Consider the following 24,031-nt stretch of genomic DNA (forward strand, 5'->3'; position numbering starts at 1 on the left):
TGACAAGGGGACCAGAGAATCCTGCTGGAGACCCACTGACTCCGCATGTGGGGCAGGAGCTAGCCTCCTGTGGGGGGTGGGGCGGGGCTGTCCCGAGGACCCTGTCCTCTAGGCCCAGCGGTACCTGCTTCCCCGCGCAGCGCCTTCTCCACGGCGACCCCCCTCTCCTCCAGCTGCCGCTGCTTCTCCTCCACCTGCTCCAGCTGCCGCTGGATGATCTGCGGGCAACACATGGTGAGTGTGAGGGGCGAGGGGAGGACACACACTGTGAGGGGGCAGGGGTGGACACCGTGAGGGGGGAGGGGAGGATGCAGTGTGTGAGGGGGAGGGGTGGACACTGAGGGGGGAGGGGTGGACACTGAGGGGGAGGGGAGGACACTGTTGGGGGGAGGGGTGGATACTGTGAGTGTGAGGAGCAGACACTGTGAGGGAGGACAGGAAGACACAGTGTGAGGTGGGAGGTAAGGACACACAGTGTGAATATGAGGGGGAAGGGTGGACACAGTGTGAGAGGGAGGGGAGAACACTGTGTGAACTCGAAGGGTGAACACACACTGTGGGGGGAAGGGGGACACTGTGAGGGGGAAGGGGAGGGGAGGACTGAGTGTGAGGGGGAAGGGGAGGACAGTGTGGGGGAAGTAGTGGACACACTGGGGGGGAGGGGTGGACACTGAGGGGGGAGGGGTGGACACTGTGTGAGGGGGAGGGGAGGACACACAGAGTAAGGGGGTGGACACACTGTGAGGGGAGGGGAGGACACACAGTGTGAGGGGGAGGGTTGGACACAGAGTGAGGGGGAGGGGAGGACACAGTGTGAGAAGGAGGGGAGGACACAGTGTGAGAAGGAGGAGTGGACACACTGTGAGGCGGGAGGGGAGGACACTGTGATGGAGGAGGGAGAGGGGAGGACACACACTGTGAGGGAGGAGGGGAGGACACTGTGAATGTGAGGGGGAGGGGTGGACACATTGTGAGGCGGGAGGGGAGGACACACTGGGGGAGGGGAGGACACACAGGGGGAGGGGTGGACACTGAGGGGGAGGGGAGGACACAGTGAGGGGGGAGGGGTGGATACAGTGTGAAGGGGGAGGGGAGGACACTGTGAGGGGAGAGGGGTGGACGCAGGGTGAGTGTGGGAGGGAGGGGAGGACACACAGAGTGAGGGAGGAGGGGAGGGGAGTGGAGCAGGGAGGGGGGTGAACCCCCAGGCAGCCAGGACGCTGGATCAGGGTGGGTGTCCGGGGCACACAGAGAGGCTGAGAGTGCTCCAGCAGGGCTTCCTGACAGTCTGGAGGAAACCCTGCTTCTACAAGATTAAAAAATACCCAGCACAGACTTGAAGTTGCCAAGGGGGTGGGGGGTAAAGAGGGAAGGACTGGGGATTTGGAATAAGAGGTGCAAACTATCATATACAGGATGGATATAACAAGAGCCTACTGTACAGCACAGGGAACTGCAGCCAATCTTCTGGGATAAACCATCATGGAAAAGATTTTAAAAAAACAGAATGTCTATGTGTGTATAACTGAGTCACTTTGCTGTACAACAGAAATTGGCAGAACACTGTAAATCGACTATACTTCAATTAGGGCTTCCCAGGTGGCACTATTGGTAAAGAACCCACTTGCCAATGCAAGAGACATAATGAGACACAGGTTCAATCCCTGGGTTGGGAAGATCCGCTGGAAGAAGGTATGGCAATCCACTCCAGTACTCTTACCTGGAGAATCCCATGACAGAAAAATCTGACAGGCTACAGACCATAAGGTCAGACAAGTCAAACAGACAAGAGTCAGACAAAGAATCAGACAAGACTGAAGCAACTTAGCACACAAGCATACTTCAGTTAAAGAAAAAACACCAGCAACCACATGACGTGGACCAGCCACACTCTGAGAGGAACAAGGTTTCTTGGGGATACTGGACCCGTGGGAGGACCTTGCATCCAGAAGCCACAGTCTGTTGTTTAGTTGCTAAGTCACGTCTGAATCTTTGTGACCCTATGGACTATACTAGCCAGACTCCTCTGTCCACAGGATTTTCCAGGCAATTCTGGAGTGGGCTGCCATTTCCTTCTCCAGGGGAATCTTCCCAACCTAGGAATTGAACTCGTGTCTTGCGCACTGGCAGGCAGATTCTTTACCACTGAGCCACCAAGGAATACTTTACATTAAAAAATTATTTTTTGTTAAAAGGAAAAAACAAACATCACAAGGCCTGGGCCTGAGGACAGCGCCAACCTGTAAACCCAGGTGCATCAGAGGCCAGCTGGACTGGCTGGTTTACAGTGGTTATTCCAGAGCTGGGAACCTGGGAGACTCCAGGCTGGGCATCTTCCTTTCCACCAACAGCTGCCCCCAAGCGAGGCTTCTGCAGCTGCATGGAGCCAGAGGCACAGGCCAGGGGACATTAGCTCCACCCCGCCTCCTCTCTCACCCTTGTGTGGATGCAGACAGCAGGCTGGGAGGCTCTGCTGCCCTTACCTGGGCGCGGTGCAGCCGTTTCAGCTCCTCCTGCTTGGCCTGTCTCCGAGCTGCCTTCTGCACGCGCCGCGTCAGCTTGGCGTTCAGCTCCTCCTCCGTGTAAGTTCTCGGCTAGAGGGGACAAGAGGGTTTCCTCGGTCAGCAGCTGGCTGGGCCAGTGTGCAAAGGTGCCCAGCCCTCGTCCCTGCAGGAGCCCCATGGGAGATGTGCCCCATGGGGCAGGGATGGAGGCCAGCTGCACACTGACTGCTGGGCAGTTAGCACGTGGGGCAGTCTTTACTGTGGAGACCACCGTCCTACAGTTCCCCACATAAGGACGTCTGCTTTCTTAAGACTGGGGGTAAACGTGGTCACATGTTCTCCCCAAGTCTCTGGCTTGTAGGGGGAACGCAAAGAAAGAAAAAGAAAAGCCAAGGTCCTTTTACTTTTCTGTTTGGAATTAAAAGCCCCTTTCTTCAGATGAGCACTACTTCCGAGGCTCCTGCAGGAAGTCTTGCCTGAAGTAAACAGGTGCTTCTATTCTGAATGAAGCCACACTAACTGATGCGGCTGGAGGAAGGGCACAAGTGAACTGGATGGACTCGGGGGTCTACACGCCAAGAGGAAGGGGGACGTGCTCCAGCAGGGCAACAGCTGCTCCTGCAAAGGTGTGCCTCGCAGGCACGGTGAGTGTGGGTGCAAAGTGTGACTACTGGCAGTGCCAAGGCTACTGCCTGGAAAGCACAATAGGGAGCCCCTGAGGCTCAGAGCACCTGTCTTCTGTTCCTGTCGTGAGGTCCTCACTGGGAAAGGCTGGAGGAGGCGCCCTGTCTGTTTTGGCCTGGACACTGGAAACGGACCAGGCTCAGGGTTCAGCTACGCGCTGGCTGGGGTCCGGGGGTGGGGGTGGGGGCCAAACAAGGGACAGAGTCACGGTCACGGCCCACCCACCTCTTTTCTGGACTTCTGAGAGGTCCGCTCGAGGACATCGTCACTGGAGAGGTCCGAGTCCTCCGAGCAGCTCAGCTGTCGCCGGGTCCGCAGCTCTGGGGGCGGGGCCGAGCAGATGGTGACCAGCGGGCCCACCCCCCCCAGTGGCCCAGGTCGGGGGTGAGGTGTAGTTCTCCCCAGTTTGGTCCTGTCCCCGCACCCAGAGCCACAGGCTTGAATGCTGACACGCACCTAGGCAGGAGCCCACATGCACCAACAGGCCATGTCCAGATGCAGCGCCTTCCCTAGGAAGCACAGCCATCCTGTGGCTCCTGCCCAGCCACTCGCTTGTTTTGGAACGTCCTAAGTTTAGCTGCCTCCTCCCTAGGAAACCCCAGGGGAGGCAGGGCAGCACAGGCAGGGGATCTTCGGAGGGAACCGTGGGGATGGGAGAGCCTACACCCCAAGCTGTGCCCAGGGCGGGGGTGGGGATGCACTGCCGAACCTGCTCTTGAGACGGGAGATGCCCTGGGCTTGCCGGCGTCCACTGCGGTCCCGCTGGAAGGGGTGCTGGGGCAGGACCGGCCGTCGCTCTTCTTTTTCTTGTCCTTCCTGTACCCGGAGAAGACGGACTTCCACAGAGACCTGGGCTTGGCGGCCGCTTCCTCCAGAGTGCTGGGGCTGGGCCTCTCCAGGGGCCGGCCCTCACCCTTGGGCTTCTTCTCTTTCTTGCTTCTCCGAGGAGAGAAGAGGGACGACCTCTTCTTGCTCTTCCCGCTGGAGCCCTCTGACGAGGTGACCGAGCCGTCCGGGCCCCCCGAGTCCGAGGGAGGGGACAGCACCTCCTCACTCGTGGCTTCGTGCCTTGGGGCAGGCTCCTCGGGGCCCTTGGGGGGCACGGTAGCGGCTCTGCGGGGCGCAGGGGTCCTGGGGGTCCCAGGGGCTGCAGCCACTATGTCCATCTCCTTCATCCTGCTCAGCTGCCGGGCCATGGCGTCCCTCAGCGCCTGGCTCCGCACCGACTTCTCCCGGGCCCGCATGCGCTCGGCCGCCAGCTCCTTGGCCTCGGCCGAGACCAGCGGCAGACCCCGCTTCTGCAGTGGGAACCCACTCTCCGGCCCCCGGACATTCTCCGGAGCCAAGGGCTGCTTGGGGTGGGGCCAGTGGGAGGGGGGTGTGAAGAAGGGCTCCTGCAGACTCGAGTCCTCTGTGCGGTCGTCACATGTGTTGTCGTCATAGGTGTCCTCCACATCGTCCGCGAAGGGGATCTCATCCACACTCTCCACAAAAGACTTCCGCGCCTCCTCCTGGGGGGACTGTGGGGGCTCCTGCAGGGGCCTCACATGGGCAGCTGGGGGTGGGGGTGCCGAGGCCACAGGCTGCCCTGCCAGGGCTGGCTTCCTGTGAAGGGTAGCGGGCTCCTCGTCAGGTGGCGGGGGCGGCGGGCTGGAAGGGGGCGTGAGCATGGTGGAGTCGGAGGTGTTGAAGCTCTGGCTGCCCGGCGTCCTGGTGCGTGAGGAGCTGCCCTGCAGGCCCAGCCCCGAGCTGCTGGACAGGTCTCTATGCTCCTCCCGGGGGCCCTTCGGCTCCCTGTCGGGCGGGGACACAGGGGTGGGCGGGCAGGGCTGGGCCCCCTCAGCCTCGGGCAGCCCCAGCTTCCTGGGGACAGGTGGGGGTTTTAGGAGCCGGAGCCCGTCGCTCTGGGGGACCTTCTCTGCTGGATAGGCCTTCAGGGGCGGGGACTGGAAGGCAGCCTCAGACCCTGGGCTTCGGCGCACGGGTGTGAGCCCCAGGCTGCGGCGGATCTCAGCACTCTTCATCCAGAACTCTGCCACCAGGTCGCTGCGTTTCAGGGCCTCATCCTCAGCGAGAGGGCTGCCCAGGGTGTCCTTGGTGACCCCTTGGTTCTTCACAGGGAGTGGGGCCAGAGGGGTGGAGGTTCTGGCGGGCATGGGCTGGGAGCGGATGGGGGACAGGGTGGGGGATGGCACGGTGGCCTCAGGGGACGGCTGAGGCTGGGAGCAGATGGGCAGTGGGGCGGGTGGGGACTGGCGCTGGGGGCTGGCAGGGGAGGGCGGCGTCCTGGCTTCAGGCTGCGATTGGATGGGAGGGCGAGCTTCGGGCTCCCCTGGTGGGGTTGAGGGCTCCAGCAGAGGGCTCTCAGCAGGTGACCCTACCCCTGCGGCCACAGCAGCAAGGGGGGTACGGGCGCTCTGCGGGAAAGCAAGGTGACAGAAGCCACTCAGAAGCAGTGCTGTGACAGGCACGCTCCCCCACTGAGGGCCTGAGCTTCCTGAAACAGCCTCTCCATCCTCGGGGCCACAGTCGAGGGCCAGGAGGACGCCCCCTCTTCTGCTCTGTCCAGCTCCGGAGCCCCTCACCCAGTGCATACAGGCAGCTTTCAGGTTTGGTTCCTCCTAAGTGCACCTTGTTCTTCGGGCTGAAATGACACCAGCCAAAGAACACCACGACCCGCCCCAGCCTGCCAGGGTCTCTGATGTGAGGCGGGAAACAGCGTCAGTTACACTCTGCCTCCAGGCACTCCTGACGACACCTGGGCTCATCTCAGGGGAGATCACCCAAGTCACCTGGCTCCTCAGGACCCAAAGACCAAATCAAGTAGCCCCTGGCCTCCAGCTCTGGCCTCCCTGCAGATGTCTCCCCTAAAACGAGCGCCACAGGACACAGCGTTACTATCTATTTAGGGGGCATCTTGCACTGTGTGGTGTGAACACCCCTGGTAACCCAGACAAGCATTTTTAATTCAGAAAAGCATAGTCATTTGAACATAACTCTAAGAAGAAACAAATCTGTTACTCAAACCAGTGATTCCACAAATCCTGCTGTTTCAGCTTTCTGTGGGACCAGGACATGGTGGGCCAGACGGGGCCAGAGCCCCAGCCACTCCTGCTTCCAACAGCACTGGGGGCAGTGGGTCAAACCCTTACCTGTGCCCCAGGGCTGTGGGCTGGGGAGGACAGGCCCGTGGGCTCCTCAGGGGACTGGGTGGGGCTGGAGACTCCGGAGGGACCTGAGAAAACAAGAGGCAGGATTTGCAAAAGGAACCACCCCCTCTGGCTGGATGGGGAGCCCACGGGAAGGAGCTGCACACAGACCTCTCTCTGGGTGCTCTGCTGAGGCCGGCGGTAGCTCTTCCTCGCCGTCCGACACCCTCAGCTCCAGCTCTGCTCCCACCACTGGCCGGTGCAGCTCCGTGTCGGCCTCGGACGGGATGTCGTCCGACCAGTGCTGATCTGGCCGAGGGAAGCAGCAGCACAGCCCTCCAGTGAGGCCGTGCTCCCCCCCAGGCGCCGCCCCCTTGGAGGCCAGCTGCCAGGACATCAGCAGCAGCATGCATCCTGTCCCAGCCTGGCCCTGCCCGCTGGTCCCCTGCTCCCCAGGCTGCCCATATCATCCCATTGTTCCAGCCTCCAGAGGCAGCGGCTGCCTTAGAGGCCCTGTAGGAAGTCCCACATCTGCTCGGTTTCTCCCCATAACTGAATGAACACAGCCCCTGTCCACCGGGTGGGTGAAATGGCAGCCATTCAGGTCAGTGCAGAACGAGGAAGGAACCACGAGCCCTAACGGCCACTCCTCTGAGCGCCTCACTTTCACTTTAACGTGCGCTGTTCCTCCTTCTCCGAGCTCAGAGCTCTGCAGCTACGTACCATCATCCAGCTCAGCGCCAGTGTCCCCTGCGTCCCCATTCTCCGTTGCCTCCCCTTCGATCTCTGCTGGTTCCGAGTCCACATCTCCCACCAGGTCATCCTCATCGAATGGGACTGCAAGGCAGAAATGTCAAAGGAAGGACAGGAGAGAGATGGACAGACACACTGGCAGTGGGGATGGACAGTGGCACTGGGTTCTTGGGGCTGTCCATGGGCAGACCGCGGGAAGAAGGGAGAGGGCTGGCTGGGGCCAGAGTCAGAGGGCTGGGAGCTGAGAGCAGGGCAGGAGCCGGGCTGGGCCTCCTGAGCACATGGACCCGGCCAAGCAGGAGGGGAGGAGCGGCCTGGGCCGGCCGGCCTTCCTCTTCCTCCAGCAGCTGCTGGGAGAGCCAGTCTGGGAATAATGGGGGACGGCAGGGGGAGAAGGCTGCTTCTCAGGCCCAGGTCGGCAGACACCCGGTATACGTAGCAGCCAGGCCCTGCGCCGACCGCTTGACCCTTGAGGAACAAGACGAGGGGCCGTGGCCAGCCCTGCCTCTCAGGGAGGGGACCAAGTCCAGGCAGCTGGGGGTCTGTTCGCAGATGCACGGTTCAGCCTGGACCAGGGCTGTGTGCAGTGCTCTGATGGCTGGGCAGGGCTGCGGCCTCGCTGGGAGAACTCAGACACGTCTCTTTCGGCACACAGGAGAGGGGGGAGGGACATGTAAAGGTCCTTTCTGGACTCAAGACCAGCTCCTCCATGCCACAGGATGAGACAAAGTGTGATTTCTCCTGAGGAAGCAGCCCACACTCTCACACACTCACACCAGCCCCCACCCCTGCACACGAAGCGCTCAGACCAGCGGCCGGGCAAGAGACAGTCAGAGGCCGAGCAAGAGCTGGCCAGCGGGAAGCTGCCCAGGATGCAGGGCTGGGAGTGCCTACGCTGCCAGGACCTGCTTCCCTCCTGCTGAGGTGCCTGGGGGCTCTTCTCAGGGTCTCCTTTCAGGAGAGGGGCTGCCCTTTGACCTGCATGTACCTGGGCCCGAGGGTCCAGTCCTGCAGAAATCCAAGGCCAGGCCACGGGGCCTCGACCCTCAGGGACCAACAGCCTGGCCTCTTGAAGCTGTATCCCCCACGGGCCAGGATGTGCAGTGACCGGTGGTGATCAAGAGCGGCCATGGGGTCGGAGCAAAAGGGAAGCTGGGGACGAGATAGCCGTGACGGCCACTGGAGGTGGGCACCTCTAGGAGCTGGGCCTGCAGCTCGTGACCCAGGGGCCTTGGTGTTTTAAACACTTCCTTAAGCCATGACTTGTTCTCACCACCTCTTCCATGCATTCAGCTTATTTAGAACAAGGTGATGACACACACCCACTCCACAGAGTGCTAGAAAAATCCATCTGGGGTGGGTGAGGTAGGCAGGGCTGTGAAGCCCCACACAGCTCCTTCTGAGCAGCCACAGAGCTGGTGGGGCCCGAACACCGTCTTGTGATGATGGCATTGCTGGGAAGCCTCTCGGTTACCCCCACTGACTGAGACATCCATGTGCTCACAGTGCTGCTGGGCACTCACCAAACATGAGGGGAGGGCCTCCCAAGGCAAACAACGCCCCCAAACCACACTGTCTGTGGGACAGCAAGCTGGCCGCTGCAGGGCTCCCTTTCAGAGAGGATCTGATGCGGACAGAACCTGGGCCCGTCCCACAGAGGGCGCCCCCCCAGCCCCGCAAGCCCACACGTGTGCTCGAATCTGTCTGTGAGCGGCCGAGCCTCAAGAGGTTAAGTTCACACGTTTGCTGGAAGCAAGCGTGATGCAGACCCCCAGCCGGCCAGCGTTCCGGGCACAGCACTAGAGCCACCCATCCCAGTCCTGGCCCCAAGGCCCCAGGGCTTCTCCTACTCAGACACACGCCTGCCCTAGACGTGGGGTCGGGAGTCATCTACAGTCCTCAGCGGTACCCTGAAAGGAACGACTGTCACACGTATCAAAACATAGCGAGAAGCTTCAATGTGGCCGCAGCAGCGCTGAAAGAGACAGCCTAAGGGAGGAACTGAGGGTTAGTCGAGGGCAGGACGGAGCGGGGTAGAAGCAGCCACACGCGTAAGCGAGCGTCGCCGACACGCTCGGCTCTGGTCTAGTCCGCTGCTGCTGGGACGTCCCGACACCTCAGACTCGTCCAACCATCCTGGGAACAAAACTAACTAGGAGAGGAGACCAGCAGCCCTCCCTATGGCTTGGTGCCTCCTGACTCATGAGTTGAGGACACTGGGCGGCTGGTGAGAGGCTGGTGGGGCGGCCGAGGGCTCCTGTCCTGCCCACCCAACAGCGGCACCCTGGCCTTTCTGCACTTCACAGCCGAGGCCAGGACCTTCAGACGATGGAGTCACATGACCTGCCTGGATACCAGAGCCCCTGGCTGAGAAACGCCCCCAGAACAGTTCACTGAGGACAAGGGAGGCCTCACGGCTTCCTTGTGGTCCAAGTGCTCAGAGAGCCCTGCACCTCAGCCTGCAGACCCAGCCTGCCCCCCACCTCCAGCTGAATCCCCCCACCCTACCCCCAACCAGTACTGACTGCCTCCCGCTGCGATGCTCCTGTTCAGTGGTTCCTCCAGCCTCTGCCCAGCCCTCACTTTCACAGACTTGAAACCTCAGCGCTACGCACGGTCCTTCGACTTTAGCCTTCGCCTAACTCAACTAACAGTGGTGTCTGTCTTCCCCGCCGCCTGCACTCCTGCTCTCTCCCGTCGGGTCCTCCCAGGAGGGCGTGGGGTATGTGTCTGGTCCATGCAAGGGCGGGCGGCCTGAGTGAGGCATGCACGTGCCCCCACCCTCTGCCGCGCATGCACCAGCGGCAGGACTGGAGTCCCGTGTTAAGGTACCAGCAGGGCTGCCGAGAGAGGGTTACGGTGAGTGGGCAGAGAACAAACATCACCAGACTACCTCCGGAGACCGACTCCAGCCAGGCCTGTACTGCTGCGCGGCGGATGGAGGGGAGGCCGGGCACTGAATTTAAAACAGACAACAAATACACAGTTACATGGGAGTAAGCGTTCCTGGTGAGGACAGCGAGGTCCTCCTGGAGTCTACAATGAAGGAAAGACAGACGACGCTACAGCTCAAGGCCCGTGGTGCCCCGTGTGCTGGGTGAGGAGAGAACAGGGGTTGGGGGTGTGGGGGATGACGCAGCTCGAATCCAAGTGGCGTCTCCAGGCAGCAGGCTCTCTCTCGGCTCTCAAAGAGCTGCTGGTTATTTACGTGGCTGCAAAAGTGGTTAAAGACATTGGTCCCTGTGGGCACTGAATGCAAACACAGAAACAAAAGGGGCAAGAGACAGAGGGGAAGACACCGAGGTGGGCACGCCAAGGTTGGGGCATGGAGAAGGATGCCCCAACTCTCTCTAGGTTTTCCTTTTGTTCCTTAAAAGAAGCCAGAACAAGGGTCATTGTCATCCTCTTGGGGGATGCAGAGAGCCTCCCCTAAAACCCAGAGCTGGAAATGACGTTACTTCAGAGGCCTCCCTGACACAAATGTCTTTTCTTAAGATTTCATTTTAGTCCAAGATATGGTCCCTTGACCCCATTCTGTCCACGCACACTCACACCCAGACACACAGCATGATGAAGAACAAGGACATTCCTGCAAGTGGACAAAGAGGACCCCTACCTAGCGACACGGGGCAAAGGCAGTAGATTCTCAGTTCTTCCAAGGTCAAGTTCACCCCCGTTTCCAGTCAGATGAGAGCCCCCCTCTTACCCCACTGACGAGAGACCAGGAAGCAGACATGCCTCGCTGGCTGTTACTTGTGTGGAGCCGGGCGGCCCTGCCCTACAGAGGAGTCCTCTGCAGCCTGAGGGGAAGCGGGCGGAGGCGCCCGGGGCCCTGCACCCCGAGCAGTTACCTCCGGGAAGGGGGGACTCGGGCACCAGTGCCGCTCGCTCCTCCTGGTTCTCACGGATATGCGTCCAGTGCACGTCGGCCTGGATCTCCAGGGGATCGGCCGGGTTCAGCAGCTGCTGCAGCCTCCTCGAGCTCCCGACTAGGGGACCAGGTTCCAGGGGAGGAGAAGGTGAGGGAGGGAGAGAGGATGGGAAGAAGGAAGGAAGGAAGACAGGGGAATGTAAACAGTCCAGGGATGGAGGGAGCAGACACCACAGGGCAGGAAACAGAGGAAAAGTTACCATATTTGCCAGGATCAGTGTGAAGCAGAAGTAGGCAAAAACTGAGAATCAGTGCATGCACGCACACACACACACCCCCAACTCCTACTTGTTCAGTGTGACCTGCTTCTTGGAGCCTCAGTACATGCGCGTGCGCGCGCGCACACACACACACGCGCACACACACACACACACACACACCTGACTCCTACTTGTTCAGTGTGACCTGCTTCTTGGAGCCTCAGTACATGGGCACGTGCAGACTCACCCAACTTCTACTCGTTCAGTGTGACTCCGTCCCTTGGAGCCTCAGTACATGCACGTGCGCACACGCACACACACACACGCACACACACACACGCACACCTGACTCCTACTGGTTTAGTGTGATCCCGCCCCTTGCAGCCTCAGTGCATGTGCACACGCACACACACCCGACTCCTACTCGTTCAGTGTGACTCCGTCCCTTGCAGCCTCAGTGCATGTGCACGCACATGCACACACACACGCACACACACACACACACCTGACTCCTACTCGTTCAGTGAGACCCCACCCCTTGGAGCCTAACCGTCATCCATGAAGAGTGTTACTCCCCCTCCAGCGCAGAGCCCCTTCCTCTCTGCCGCTCTTTCCATCTCAACTGCCTCTAAGGGTCCCAAGCACAGGTCACGACTGGCCTCTGGTGGCCAGCCTCCCACGCATGTGGCTCCAAGGCCATCAAGCCTGTGCCCACTGCCACTTCCCGCGTGGACAGAGACGTGGACGGGCCAGGCCATCCTGCAGGAGCCAGCAGCTCACACAGGCACAACGTGACTCTGTTGGGACTCAGTCATCTTCTGCCCCTTCCATGCTGGGCTGAGGCAGGGGTGGACTCAGAGGGGCCACAGCCAGGGAGGAGGCGGGCAGGGTCTGTCCTGCAGACCACCACAGCTCAGGGAGCTCACAAGAGCAAGAATTCAATCCCTCTGTGCCTTTTCTGCAGCCAAAGCCCTTTCCCTTGATTTAACCCTAGGGCTCCTCTGGTCCCCCCTGGACACCAGACCCAGCTCCTCAGCCAGGTGAAAACCCTGCTGCTCACGTCCAAGGACACACATGCATGCCTGCCCTGTGGGCTCTGAATCGTCAGTACTTGGACCACACCATATACTTGGGTCAAACACGGAACAGCCAGCAACGTGGGGGAGGGGCACCACAGGAGGGAGGGTGGCTTTTCAGCAGCATCTGATCCGAAGGCCTCTCCACAGTCTAACGGGGCAATCTGGCTTCACCACGAGAACCACAACCTCCTAACTTTCAAGCAACAGGAAGAGTGCTTGAGGCAGAGGCCACCAACAAGGCCACCAGATATGGGCAGGGTCGTTGGGCCAGGCTGGCGTGGGCTCTCCTGGGAGCTGCTGGCTGCTAAGGACTTTCTCGGGGTCGAGGGTCCCTGGTGAAGCTGAACGGGCTGCGTCTCCGGACCAGGACAACAAGTCAAAGAGGAGATGCAGGCCGCTCCTCCAGCTTCCAGGCGAGCAGAGGAAGACAGTGAGGCTTCTCCCCAGAGCTGCCCGTGTCCCACCAGCAGGGGGGCCTGTGGACACACTGCCTGGGAACAGGGAGGGGTTCTGGGCACTCTGTGATGTGAAGTGAGCGGCTCGCATCAGAGCAGGAGCGGAGTCTTAACCAGATGGAGGACAGGCAGCAGGCGAACAAGGGGCAAGAGGGGTCAGTCGGGAGGGCCTGGGGTGGCTGCCTCTCCTACCACTCTAGCAGGGGGCACGCTAGGAAAGCCCCCTCCTCATGTGGGACCTGCTCCTGGGGGCAGGGCGGAGGCAGCAGGAGTACCTTCACCTGCACCCAGGTCCTCTTCCCCTGGCAGGAGCTGGCCTTGCAAGCATTCTCTGTCCCAGGGCCAGTACTCTCCTTCTGCCGGAGCACCGTGGGGGCAGACAGGAGGAGGACAGAGAGAAGAGTCACCCCCGGTTTCTCTAGCTAAAGCCCGGCCCTGCTTCCACGTCCAGGAAGTCAGGTCTCAGGAGGGAAGAGGGGACGCACCCTGACCCTCAGCTGTGTCTGGGCTACAAGCCACCGAGGGATTTTCCAGGAGAGGCTGTGCCCTCGCAGTCCCCGCAGACCGACCCTGGGCCATCGGCTCTGCAGGCAGGCCGGCAGCGGAAGGAACCTCGGACGCTGCCTCCCCCCAACTTCTCCCATGAGAGGGTATACAGGCCCCAAGGGCCGCCCTGGAGCCCCGCCCCGGCCTCCGGGTGGTAAGGAGGGAGGGAAGGAGGCCTGCAGGAGGACCTGGGCCAGAGGGCTGCCCACGTGCCCACGGAAGCCCTGCCTCACTCATGCTACTCTGTGAGGGTCGCCGGCTAGGGGACACACAGCGCTCCAAGGACCCCCGGTAACTCACACAGTGCCTGGCCAGCGCCCGGCCCTCACTGAGCTGCAGTCCCTGGACTGGGTCTGGCCGCCGAGCACAGGGACCTCCACGAGGGGCAGAGGTCCTAGAGCCGTCAAGGAACAGCCCTAGGGGCCAGGCTCCAGGCCAAGGAATCACACTCTCCTCCCCTGAGCACGCGCCTGAAGAGAGAGCACAACCCTAACAGACACGAGTCCCCAGGGGCCCTGGTTTCTGCCTGCCTGGCCCCTGCTCACCACTCCGGACCCGGGGCAAGCCGGCACGGGGGAACGGCCCTCTGAGCTCCTTGTCACCACTCGGGCTCACACACACAGCCGACAGGACGGGACCAACGCCTCGAGTGCCCGATGAGGCGTCTCAGAGCCAGCCCGACCGACCCACTAGGACACGGCTCCCAGAACGTCCCCACTCCATGGGGGAACCTGCCCGGGGGCCCTCTCCTCAATGCTCTGCAGCCCCCAACACCCAGGACCAGGGAACCCCAGAAAGCTAAGTTCCCTCAGCTGGAACAGGACAGGAAGATGAGCGACCTGAGCTACAGGAGGCCCTTGCCCGCCTCCACATCCAGCTCTCCCTGGCGGGTCCCTGGCCACAGAAACCCACCCCTGCACACCGCGGCCTGACGTCAGGGTCAGGAGGAAAGTGTGTCCTCTGACCTTCACTAGACTCGTCCTCGTCCTCCTCGTCCTCCTCGTCTTCCTCCTCCTCCTCCTCCTCCTCCTCCTCGTCTTCCTCGTCCTCCTCCCCGGCCCCAAAGCTCCTGGAGGCCTCCAGCTCCTCTTCACTCTTTCCTCTCAGGAGAGCATGGATCCTCACGGCCTCCTTCCAGGGAACACCGCCCAGGTCCGAGGTGGGCAGCGGGGGCTCCTCTTCCTCCATCTCCGACTCTGAACTGCTGTGGGAACAACCAGAGAACCCAGTGAGGGGACGTCTGGAGGCCAGGGGCACAGGCAGAGGAGCCGGCAAGGCAGCCGCCCGCTGCGGGGCAGGATGGGACGGAGGACGCCTCAGGGGCCAGCGCACGGGGTCAGAGGGGGAAGCAGAGGGCAAGATGGGCGCACGGGCTGCCTGTGCAAGCGTCCCGCCCGCTGCGAGAGGCAGTCACTGCTCAAGGGCCCAGGCGCCCGCTCCCGGGGATAAGCGTGCCCCACCTCGCTCTGAGGGCCGGGCCTGGGCGCCCGCTCCCAGGGATAAGCGTGCCCCACCTCGCTCCGAGGGCCCAGCCCAGCTGCCTGTGTCTGGGAGGGAGACCCCAAGCTCGGTGCCCTGCCTGACTGGGGAAGTCTGACTTCCTGCGGCCTCCGGTCAGGGCTGGGAGTCTAAGAACACAGTTTGGGGCAAAGGCTTTGAGTCACCCAGCGTCAGCTGACCTGGAGCCCGAGCTCAACTACAACTACCCCCAAGAGGGAATGTGAACCCTGAGGCTCCGAGGGTATCGCCACACGTCAGCACCAGGAGAGTGGCTCTGCCTGAGCACGGATGTGAGCACAGCCCCTCCAGAGGGTTCTGTTTCATCGTCTTTCTAGAAAATTATACCCCACCCAAGGGTGACGCAGGAGACTCTGTCACTTCCGCTGGGTCAGAAGCGAGGGTGGTCTCCTGGGCTGTGTTCTCCCAACCCTTCACAGGGCAAACGGCTCTGCCACGACAGCCCTGTCCACACTGGGAAGGGCGTGTGAACACCTGGTTGTCGGGGTGAGCTGGTAGAGTGGGAGAAGTACTTGACTTCACCACGCCTGTGCTACTCGTGGGTCCTCCAGCCATCTACTAGCTTGTTTACCCATTCACAGTCTGTCATTCAGCAAATGCTTCTGAGCAGCTACTGAAGTTCAGCCAGTAGATCAGGAAGAAAAGAGTAGGTTCTTCACTGCTCAGCTCAGTCAAGTGAATCCTACTCCATTCGTGCATTCATTCATTCGTGCCACTAAAACTTACCAAGTGTCTTCTGCTCACAATGCCCTTCCCAGATGTTGCAGGGAACACTAAACTGCCACAGAAAAGATCCTCAGTCTCGAGGGAGACAAGACGCAAACACCAGGACTAGACAGGGTGGCGATAACTGAAGCGAGTGAGGGTCGGTGGGAAGCAGTTTCCAGCAGGAAAACCTAAGACTGTGTACCACAGAACGCATGCCCTCTGGAGTCTGATTAGCTTTCAGTGTTGACTGAGCTGCGGTTTCTGCCTTATCACTGTGACTTCATTTGTTTACTTTCTTATTAACTAACAACACTGAGCAATCCCATGCTTGTCATTTAACATCTTCCAAAACAGGAAATGAGGGTAAGAATGTCCCCTATGCTCATCTCTAACCTCAGGTCAATTTATACAACTTCAGGTGGGAGAGGGGAGGCCAGGCTGCCCTTCCTTCGAGCCGAGCACACTGGGACCCCAGTTGTGGGTGGCAGTTCTCTGTGGGGGGGTTGGTCAGGGCAGCCCATCCCTGGGCCATGTCGTGAGGGTGGCCAGCATGATGAGGTTCCACTCGAGCTGAGGCAGTTCAAGGACCATGAAGAGCAAGGGATGCACACGGCATAAAAAGCTGGGCAGAAAGGTCAACCCTCACCTCTCGCCACAAGCTACAGGCTCTCAGTCCCTTTCTGAGTGGTCTTGCCACGTGCTTCCAGAGACGAGAAGCAGGCAAGCCCACCCCCTGCCTCTGTGAAGGCCAGAGGGAGACAGACAGTTCCTCCCAGGCCTCACAGTCCACGGGCCTTCAGAGCAGCCCTTCAAGTCTGGCCAGGCTCCTCACAGCACATCAGACAGGAGACAGACAGGGAGGCCACACGACCTGCCTGCCAAGTGTCACAGCCAGCACACAGACCCAGACGGGCTGACTCAGGGCTCCGCAGCAACCCCCGCTGCAGGCAGCAGTCCCCACAGGCTGACCTGCTGGCCGCGTCCTCCTCCGTCCCCGTGTCCAGCACGCTGCTCAGATTGTGCTCGGCCTGCGTCTCCTCAGGCACCTCCTCTAGCCCCTCCGCCTGCTGCACTGACAGTCGGTAGTTCTCCAGCTCGATCCTTTCCGGGGTGCCCCGCAGCCTCTTGGCAACACTAGGCTCCTCCAGGCCATTCACACTTGGGCCTGCACGGCAAGCAAGAAGCAAAGTTTTAGGGTCAGCGATGGGGACGACAGAAGGAACCTTCCCTTGGAAGGAGGGGCAGCCGTCCTGTGAGGCTGGGGAGCTGGATGCTGCAGCGGTCAACAAGGCTGGGGCCTGCAGAGCCCAGAGGATGCTGATGTGGGGGGAGGTGCAGAAGACAGAAGACCCCTCATCTGCCCTGCAGGAAAGCCTGGGGAACAGTGGACACTGGTTGAGGGGAGAAGCCAGGCCAGACCTGAGGGAAAGCAGCCTGTCAAGGGGAGAGTCCTCCCACTGCCCCCACCCCTCTGTCCAGGACCCAGCTGAGGTTCGAGCACTGCATCTGGCTGGTCCATGGGGGTGTCCAGGGAAGCTGTGCTGCGGAGCTTCTCGCATCGTGCATTTGTCTGTCTCATGTTGAGATTCATGGAAAAGGCTCTTTGTTCCGTGGGACTCCCCCATGTGGGTGACTGCACCCACACAGAACAGTCAGGCCCCCTCATTCCTGGTGATGCCAGCTGGACAGCTTGGTTGAGCTGGTGCTTGTTAGCTCTGTGTTGTAGAGGGACCTTTCCTGTTTGGAATTAATAAGCAGATTTGTGCAGTCATGGGTGGAGACCCTGGAATACCTGTTCCCAGCACCCCTGTGTCCACGGTCTGAAGATCATTGATGACCTTGCCTGGGTCGGCTGCTACTCTGGGAGGCCCATGGCAGTGCTTTCTAGATTCTAGCATTCCTTTGTGAAGGACTCTGAGGACTGCAGTGGGCACTTGGACTCTGAAGGGCTCAGATGTCCGATGTCACCACCACACTCCCTCCACTCCCATCTCCATCCTCTCACTTTCTGACACACCTTGTGACCCCGCGCTCTGGCAAAAGAGGCCCCCCGACCACTCTTGCCTGTGCCCACTGTGACATGACGCTGCATGTGGACGCAGAGTCACACAGACCCGCCGAGACACTGGACCCCACCAGCAACTGGCTCAAAGATCTTAGGAAAATCACACGACACGGAGAGTATATTTCCTGATCTTCAATGAGGACAGTCCCGTGCCCAGGGTTACTGTGCGTGTGAAGGGGATTATATTCACACACACACACACACACATGCGCAGGGGCCGTCCCGGTGACCACGTACACTGCCCTCCTCTACTATGTTCGCCATGTACACGGCAGCACTCCGCACACGAGCTAGGTGATACGTCTTGAGGTCCAGCAACCTTTTCACTGCCAAGTTGTACAGGTCTCCTGTATCCATTTGTCCTGGACTGCAAATGGCAGTGACTGCACACAGAAAGCCAAGGGAGAGCAGGGCAAAGGGACCTCAGGTGGAGGCAGGCAGGCCGTGGGGCTCACGTCCCGCCAGGGTGGGCGCCCAGCTTCTGTGACACCCCAGGCTCTACAGAATGACACTGGGTTTGGCTGGTGAAGTCACACTGCCAGTCTCAGGTGACAGGTGGTCTTCCAGAGCAGCTCAGAACTCGAGGAAAGACTGAAGGACAGGATTGATAACCGCTCCTCACAGGCCAACTGTCTACTTGTCCATCCGGGATGACCGTATGCTTACGTGAGGCACAGAGAAAAGAAGGTTGTGTGAATGCAAGGGGGAGACACTGAGCTACCAGGAATCAGCAGTGACAGAGGGACCGAGAAGGGGAAACACAACAGGGATGAATCAGAGCTGTTACAGGAGACCCACCCGGTGGGAGGGGACAGCGTGCAGCCCAGGGAGTCCTTTCCAGAAGGCCGAGGTGCTCATCCACACCACAGGCCTTTGCTCCCCGACTGCAGGGCCCCAGGGAACTTTTGCTTTCGTGTTAGTTTTCTAGTGTTAAATTCCTTTTGCTGTTATTACTGCAGCATCTCTCATGGGTGCTTTTCAGGCACGTGGAAATCCTGGCACATGTCACTCTCTCTAAGGCACATACCCTGGTCTCCACTAAAAGACTGTCCCAGGGCTCTGTGTAGCTTTCTAGGTAACACGTCTATCCTGTGCTGAAACACCTCACAGGGAAACCTCGGCCTGGCCCAACTGTCTGCCGCATCAGCCTGTGGGAAGCTGCAGCTGTGACGAGAGCACTGGGGTTTGCTGGTGCTCTTTACTCCCCGAGAGCCGAGCTCTAGCTGAAACTCTTGCCTCCCCACCTGGGCACCCACCTCCACACACCTGTGCACATGCGAGTGCCACAGGGGCCACCCACAAAACAGGAGGGCCCCTGTGATCTGTCCAAGGGAAGCAATCTGTCCACCAAGCCACTCGTGCAGCTAATCACATAAGCAGCAGGTAAAGAGAAGGATGGCCCCACAGGTCAGCCTGGCCCAGGTCTCTCTCCTCCTCCTGCCTTGGGCACCCTCTGCAGGCCCCCCAGGGCTCAAATGCATCTTTATCATTCCAGCTACCCCCTGAGCACACCTCAAACGAGGGTGGGAGGGGCGCCTCTGATGCAGAGCACTCCTAGTCGTCTGTGCCCCTGGGCACATTTTTAAGAAATTACCCGTAATCCAGCCATCACAGGGACAAACCTGCCCACCCCCACCCTTGCCTTCCATGAAAGGCCCTCTGCTCTGCAGCAGGCTCCTGTTGAAGACAACACCTCCCTCCCCCCCAGGTAGCCCAAGGTTTATTTCTGGAAAGGAGCCAAGTTCCACCAGCAGGCCCACAACCACCATCCGAAATGTACTCTGTCACAGATGAGAGCCGTCCTTGAGACTGGCCTGGAGACTGGACACTGGCCAGCGTGAGACTGGTCAGTCCCTGCGACTGACCAGTGTCTGGGCAGGGGCCCTGTGAGGCTGATGGAGGAGGGCACGGAGCCCTTCCCAGCGGCCAGCCAGGCACCACAAGGCATCGTCCAGCGCCAACTCCATCCTGCAGGGGCCGTGAGGGGGCACAGAAGGCCCTGGGGGACGGGGTGTGGCTGGAGCCAGACTGCCCCCGAGCCCCGTTCCCGGGAAGCTGTGACCCTGCTGTTCCTCTGACTCTCACGTGGGTGCTGACAATTCAGCTTCACTAAACCCCATCTGTGACTGCTTTCCCTTTGTTGCCATGGTGAAGAGCCTCTGGTGGTCACAGAGTCAGCAGGTGACCTCACAGCCTATCCACGCAGGATGAGGAAAAAGCAAGGCCAAATTTAGCCAAGCCCTGCAGGGACTTCACGTGCTGGGCCGGCCAGCTCCCAGGCCCAGTCTCAGGGCCAGACACGCAGGCCCTTCTCAGTGTTCTGTTCCCCCAAACCTCTGCAGTCTGGGAACACAGCCCAGTGGGCTATGCGGTCCTCACCCTGCAGGATGCACCACCCAGTCAGCAGAAACAACCGAACTCACGCTTACTCTGATGACCCCAGCATTTTCTGGAAGCCCTGCCAACAATCATGGCTGACAGTCCCAAAATCCTGTCAGATCAACCAGCTTCCACGTGTTCTAGCTTATTTGCTCCTGACAACAGCCTTATGAGGTAAGGGGACCAGGGAGCCTTTTGTCTACATTCTAACTTTGTTAGGCGGAAAAGCTGAACCTCAGAGAGACCACCGACCAGAGATGGCAGGGTGACAGGCCGCAGGGCTGGAGCCCAAGTCAGCGTCTTCTCTGCACGTGTTCCCTAGCCCGGCTCTGTTCTTTTGATGACCATGTTCCGGGATGCAGGGCGGTCCACTGCGGGTCATGAAAGACCTCTGGACCTCTGTTCTAGAACACGTCCTCAACGTCTGACAGCGCCTGCAGCACCTGCAAGGACACCTACTCGCACACAGCGTTGTGGGCTGACAGTCTGCCAGGGTGGAGACCCTGCATCACTGCCTTGGTTCTCACACGCCCTCCACCCGGTCTCCTATAGGGAATGACCATGTGGAAGCTGATTTCACGCCTGCACGCTGTGCTCACTTCTGACTCTAGTCTAGAACGGGGGTTGTTAACCAGGTGATCTCTTTCGGGGTGGCCTGGCAACATCACAACCTGGGAAGGGGTCCTGACATCCATGGATTCTACAAACAGCCAACAACGCACAACAAAGAAGTATCTACCCAAACATCAACAGCACCGAGCCCAGAGCGCTGCCTGGAAGTCACAAGGGACTGTCTCCAACCTCGTGCACATGGGGCCAGCCACCTGCCAGACACTGGACCGCAGCCCGACGGACAAGGTCATTAGGACGGAGCGGTGAGCTCAGACGTTCCCCTCTGCTGCCCACCTCTGCGGCTCGGGTGAGGCATCCTGATCCCAGAGGGCAGTACGTGGAGACCCCACCCCCGGGAAGGGCCACGCCAGGCGCACAAGCCCACGCGCTGGGCACACCACCTACCCTTCCCAGTCCTCCGATGTGGCCTGGCTCACAAGAACTGTCTATCCCTGCAATCCACGCAAGGGCTGCCCACAGATCCGCTCAGCCCTCCAGTGCGGGGCCTGGGGAACAGAAGCCCACAGATACAGTAGGAGGTCCGCTCACTAGCCCAGGGAGAAAACCAGACTTGGAGACGTGATGTGGAAAAACACGGCTTCGTTTTCTGTGTCCCCAGCTCTCTTCATTTTTCCATTTCCCAAAACATCCTCTGTGGGCTCACAGGGCCCGTCGCAGCATGCCTGCCTGCAGCTGGGCCCAATGTGCTCAGGCCTCTGAGCGCTCGTGTGCCAACCCGAACTGACCCAACACAGCAGAGCCCAGACGGCAATGATGCATGCTCACTGCTCAGCTGGATTTCAGGGTCATTGTGATGTAAGTGGAGTCTGGAGGGGCCCAAACTCAAGACAGGTGAGAAGGTCAGGGTTTCCTGTCCTGATGATTCTGTTCCAACTGTCAGTACAGAATCAGGCAGACCCCATCTCTCTCTCTCCTTCGGCCAACCCCACCCAGGGCCAGGCCAGGCCACCGCTGAGAACTGTAGAGCAGTACATCAGCTCCACCACCCTCGGGGCCACTTAGAGAGTGATAAAATGAGAGAGTAGAGAAGAAACCAGGGCCCAGGGAGCAGCACTGATCATCCCCCAGAACACAAGCCCGTCTCCTTGGGACTGACAGGAGGTGCCCCATGGAGGGCATCGGGGAGAGGCTGCTCAGGTCTATTCTCACTGACATGACTTCAGGCTTGGTTTCGTTCAAATTCATCAAAGAGTTGATACGGAGAAAACAAGAAGGAGCTGGCTCAACGTTACTGCTCTCCTCCTCGGCCTCTTCTGACCACCCCCTTCACGTACCAGGGATGAATGCCCTTGGCTCTCAAATCCATCCTCTTTGCAAAGGCACATCCCCAGCCAGGGGGTGGGGGTCACTGCTAAAAAGCTGGGGACATGTATTTCTTGGGAATAACCAAACACACGCTCACGGATGACAGAGGGCGCTCAGGAACATCTTTAACGAGTCACCTCTGCGGAGCCAACACGCAGCTCTTCCCTCTCCCCAGCAGACGAGCCGAGGCTGGAGGGCAGGCAGAGCTAGGGCAGCGCTGTGTCCTGGGCGCAGACTCCACCGGCTCTGCCTGGGTCAGCTACATGGCCTTGATCCAGTCTGCAAAATGCTGCCTTCCTCGCAGCTACAGGGGAGTGCTGCGTCTGGACAGCGCTTGGCACACAGAAGTGCTGCATGCCTGCTGCATCAACATTACACATCCTCCTGAACCATGCTCTGAGTTTCTGTGACACCAGTTCCAACAGCAGGTTGACCGGTACAGTCACTGGGGAAGCCCGACACGCCAAGCTTCACTCTGTTTTTATTTGACGGAGACTCCAGGGCAGACGTGGGCCATCCTGGCTGTAAACATCACAGCCCTTGGCATGGTGTCTGCAGCCACCAGGAGCACGGCCATTAGCTCACGGCAGCTGCTGAGCCCTGCGGCTCCAGGGCTTCAGCCTCCTCTGGGGCCGGCTGCCCACACCCGCACCGGCTCCCCATGGGGCTGGGCCTCCAGCAGTGCTGAGGCCCAAGAAAGCTCTGCCTCACTGAAGGCAGGCAGGGAGCTGATGCAGAGTGACCCACGGGAGACCAAACCAAGAGTAAAACCTTCTTTTTTAAAGGAAGAATCTACTGACCCAGAGAAGTCTGTTGGTGGCAAATGCTGGGAGGGAAATTTCACAACGGGTCTCTCCTACCTGGAGATCCTTCTAGATCCTGACTTGGTTCTAGAAAACAAGGACACAAGAGTAAACAGGCTGCTGTAGCCATACTGGGACAACCTCAGCTGTACTGTTCCCCTTCGGTGTCTCAGGCTCTCTGCCCTCAGGTCCCTAGTCACACTTTCAGGCCTGACCTCTGAGAAGCCACCTAGTCCCAGGAGGGTCGCCCTCTCGGGAACTCACCTCCAAGGATGTGCGGGTTCACCACCGCAGAAGAACACGAGAGCTGAATGGCGCACGCTTATTTGGGCCTCTGCATGGAAACAGCCCCGATGCTGTCACGTGTCTGAGGCCCAGGTCCTCGCGGGGCCCCGGGCCTCGCCTGGCAGCCTGGGTCTATAGGGGCCCCAGTGGGGCCAAGTTTTCTCAGGGAGTCGGCTGTGATGGAGGCCCAGGCAGACCGGGACCCCAGGTGCAGGAACTCAAGAGAAGCAGGTGCCTGAGTGGAGGGCCCAAGCTCTTCTGGAGACCGGGGCCCCTTAATACAAAACAACTACCAAAGACCCACAGTTCCAGGCGAGGACACTGTGAAACAACAGTGGCACGGTGGAAATAACCCTGATATCTTACACAAGCACAGAAGAGGAACTCAATGCACACACCAGGGACAGGCTCATGCGGTTAACATACAGTCCACAGTGAGCTGGCAAGGACAGAAAGAGAGGTGAAGGACACGTGAGCGGTAACAGAGATCCTGACTGGACTGTGAGAACTTTCCTGGTCATCACCTGCACAACCCCAGGATCCCTGGAAGGCATCCCCAAACTGCCCTTTGCACCAACAAGAGGTGTCTGTGAGTGATGGGGAAGCTCTGACCTCCCCTGTGGACACACTATCAAGGGCGAGGTCAAGTTTGCTTGGCTTGAGTTAGGGGTTGGGTGGGTGGGAGAGGGGGTGACTTGCCCTCTCAATCACTGTCTTTCTTGGAGCAAAGCCTTGCCCCCACTCTTGCCCCCAGAGCACCTGTGGAGCAGGAGGCACGACCCAGCACCATGCCTTCATCCCCGCAGGTCCTCGGGATGGTCTCCTGGCCAGCACTCGCTGGGTACAGGGCTGGACCTTGAGGTACAAGGTGAGCCCTGGTTTGGGAGTTTTGGGGAAGTCACAGAGCTCTACAAAGGGGCCTGGGGTCTAGGCACAAGTTTTCCCAAAGCCCTGTGCAAGCAGCTACACCCCAGAAAGGCCGTGTGGTGGCTTGTCTCTAGTGTGTCCCTCAGGGGCAAGACAAGGTCTGTCCC

General features: G+C 59.9%; 1 protein-coding gene across 18 annotated transcripts in view; it reads right to left on the minus strand.

Moving 5' to 3' along the window:
• The window catches only part of MICAL3 (microtubule associated monooxygenase, calponin and LIM domain containing 3), a 150,745-nt gene that overhangs the window by 14,598 nt on the left and 112,116 nt on the right, over positions 1-24,031 (minus strand). For 5 of the 18 annotated variants that reach the window (XM_081589948.1, XM_081589945.1, XM_081589941.1 and 2 more), the window contains 11 exons: positions 16,497-16,692; positions 14,267-14,505; positions 10,942-11,079; positions 9,984-10,046; positions 7,061-7,174; positions 6,509-6,646; positions 6,341-6,423; positions 3,898-5,605; positions 3,414-3,508; positions 2,484-2,594; positions 125-218 (listed from right to left, as the gene is read on the minus strand). In XM_081589948.1, the coding sequence (XP_081446074.1) occupies positions 125-218; positions 2,484-2,594; positions 3,414-3,508; positions 3,898-5,605; positions 6,341-6,423; positions 6,509-6,646; positions 7,061-7,174; positions 9,984-10,046; positions 10,942-11,079; positions 14,267-14,505; positions 16,497-16,692 (2,979 nt within the window). Of the gene's footprint in view, positions 1-124; positions 219-2,483; positions 2,595-3,413; positions 3,509-3,897; positions 5,606-6,340; positions 6,424-6,508; positions 6,647-7,060; positions 7,175-9,983; positions 10,047-10,941; positions 11,080-14,266; positions 14,506-16,488; positions 16,693-24,031 lie in introns of those variants that run through there. The other 13 variants (XM_081589951.1, XM_081589952.1, XM_081589950.1 and 10 more) reach the window with 8 other exon arrangements.

This window comes from Giraffa tippelskirchi, chromosome 4 (assembly GCF_054371585.1).
Source record: "Giraffa tippelskirchi isolate mGirTip1 chromosome 4, T2T-mGirTip1v1.2.pri, whole genome shotgun sequence".
In the NCBI taxonomy this organism is placed as follows: Eukaryota; Metazoa; Chordata; class Mammalia; order Artiodactyla; family Giraffidae; genus Giraffa; species Giraffa tippelskirchi.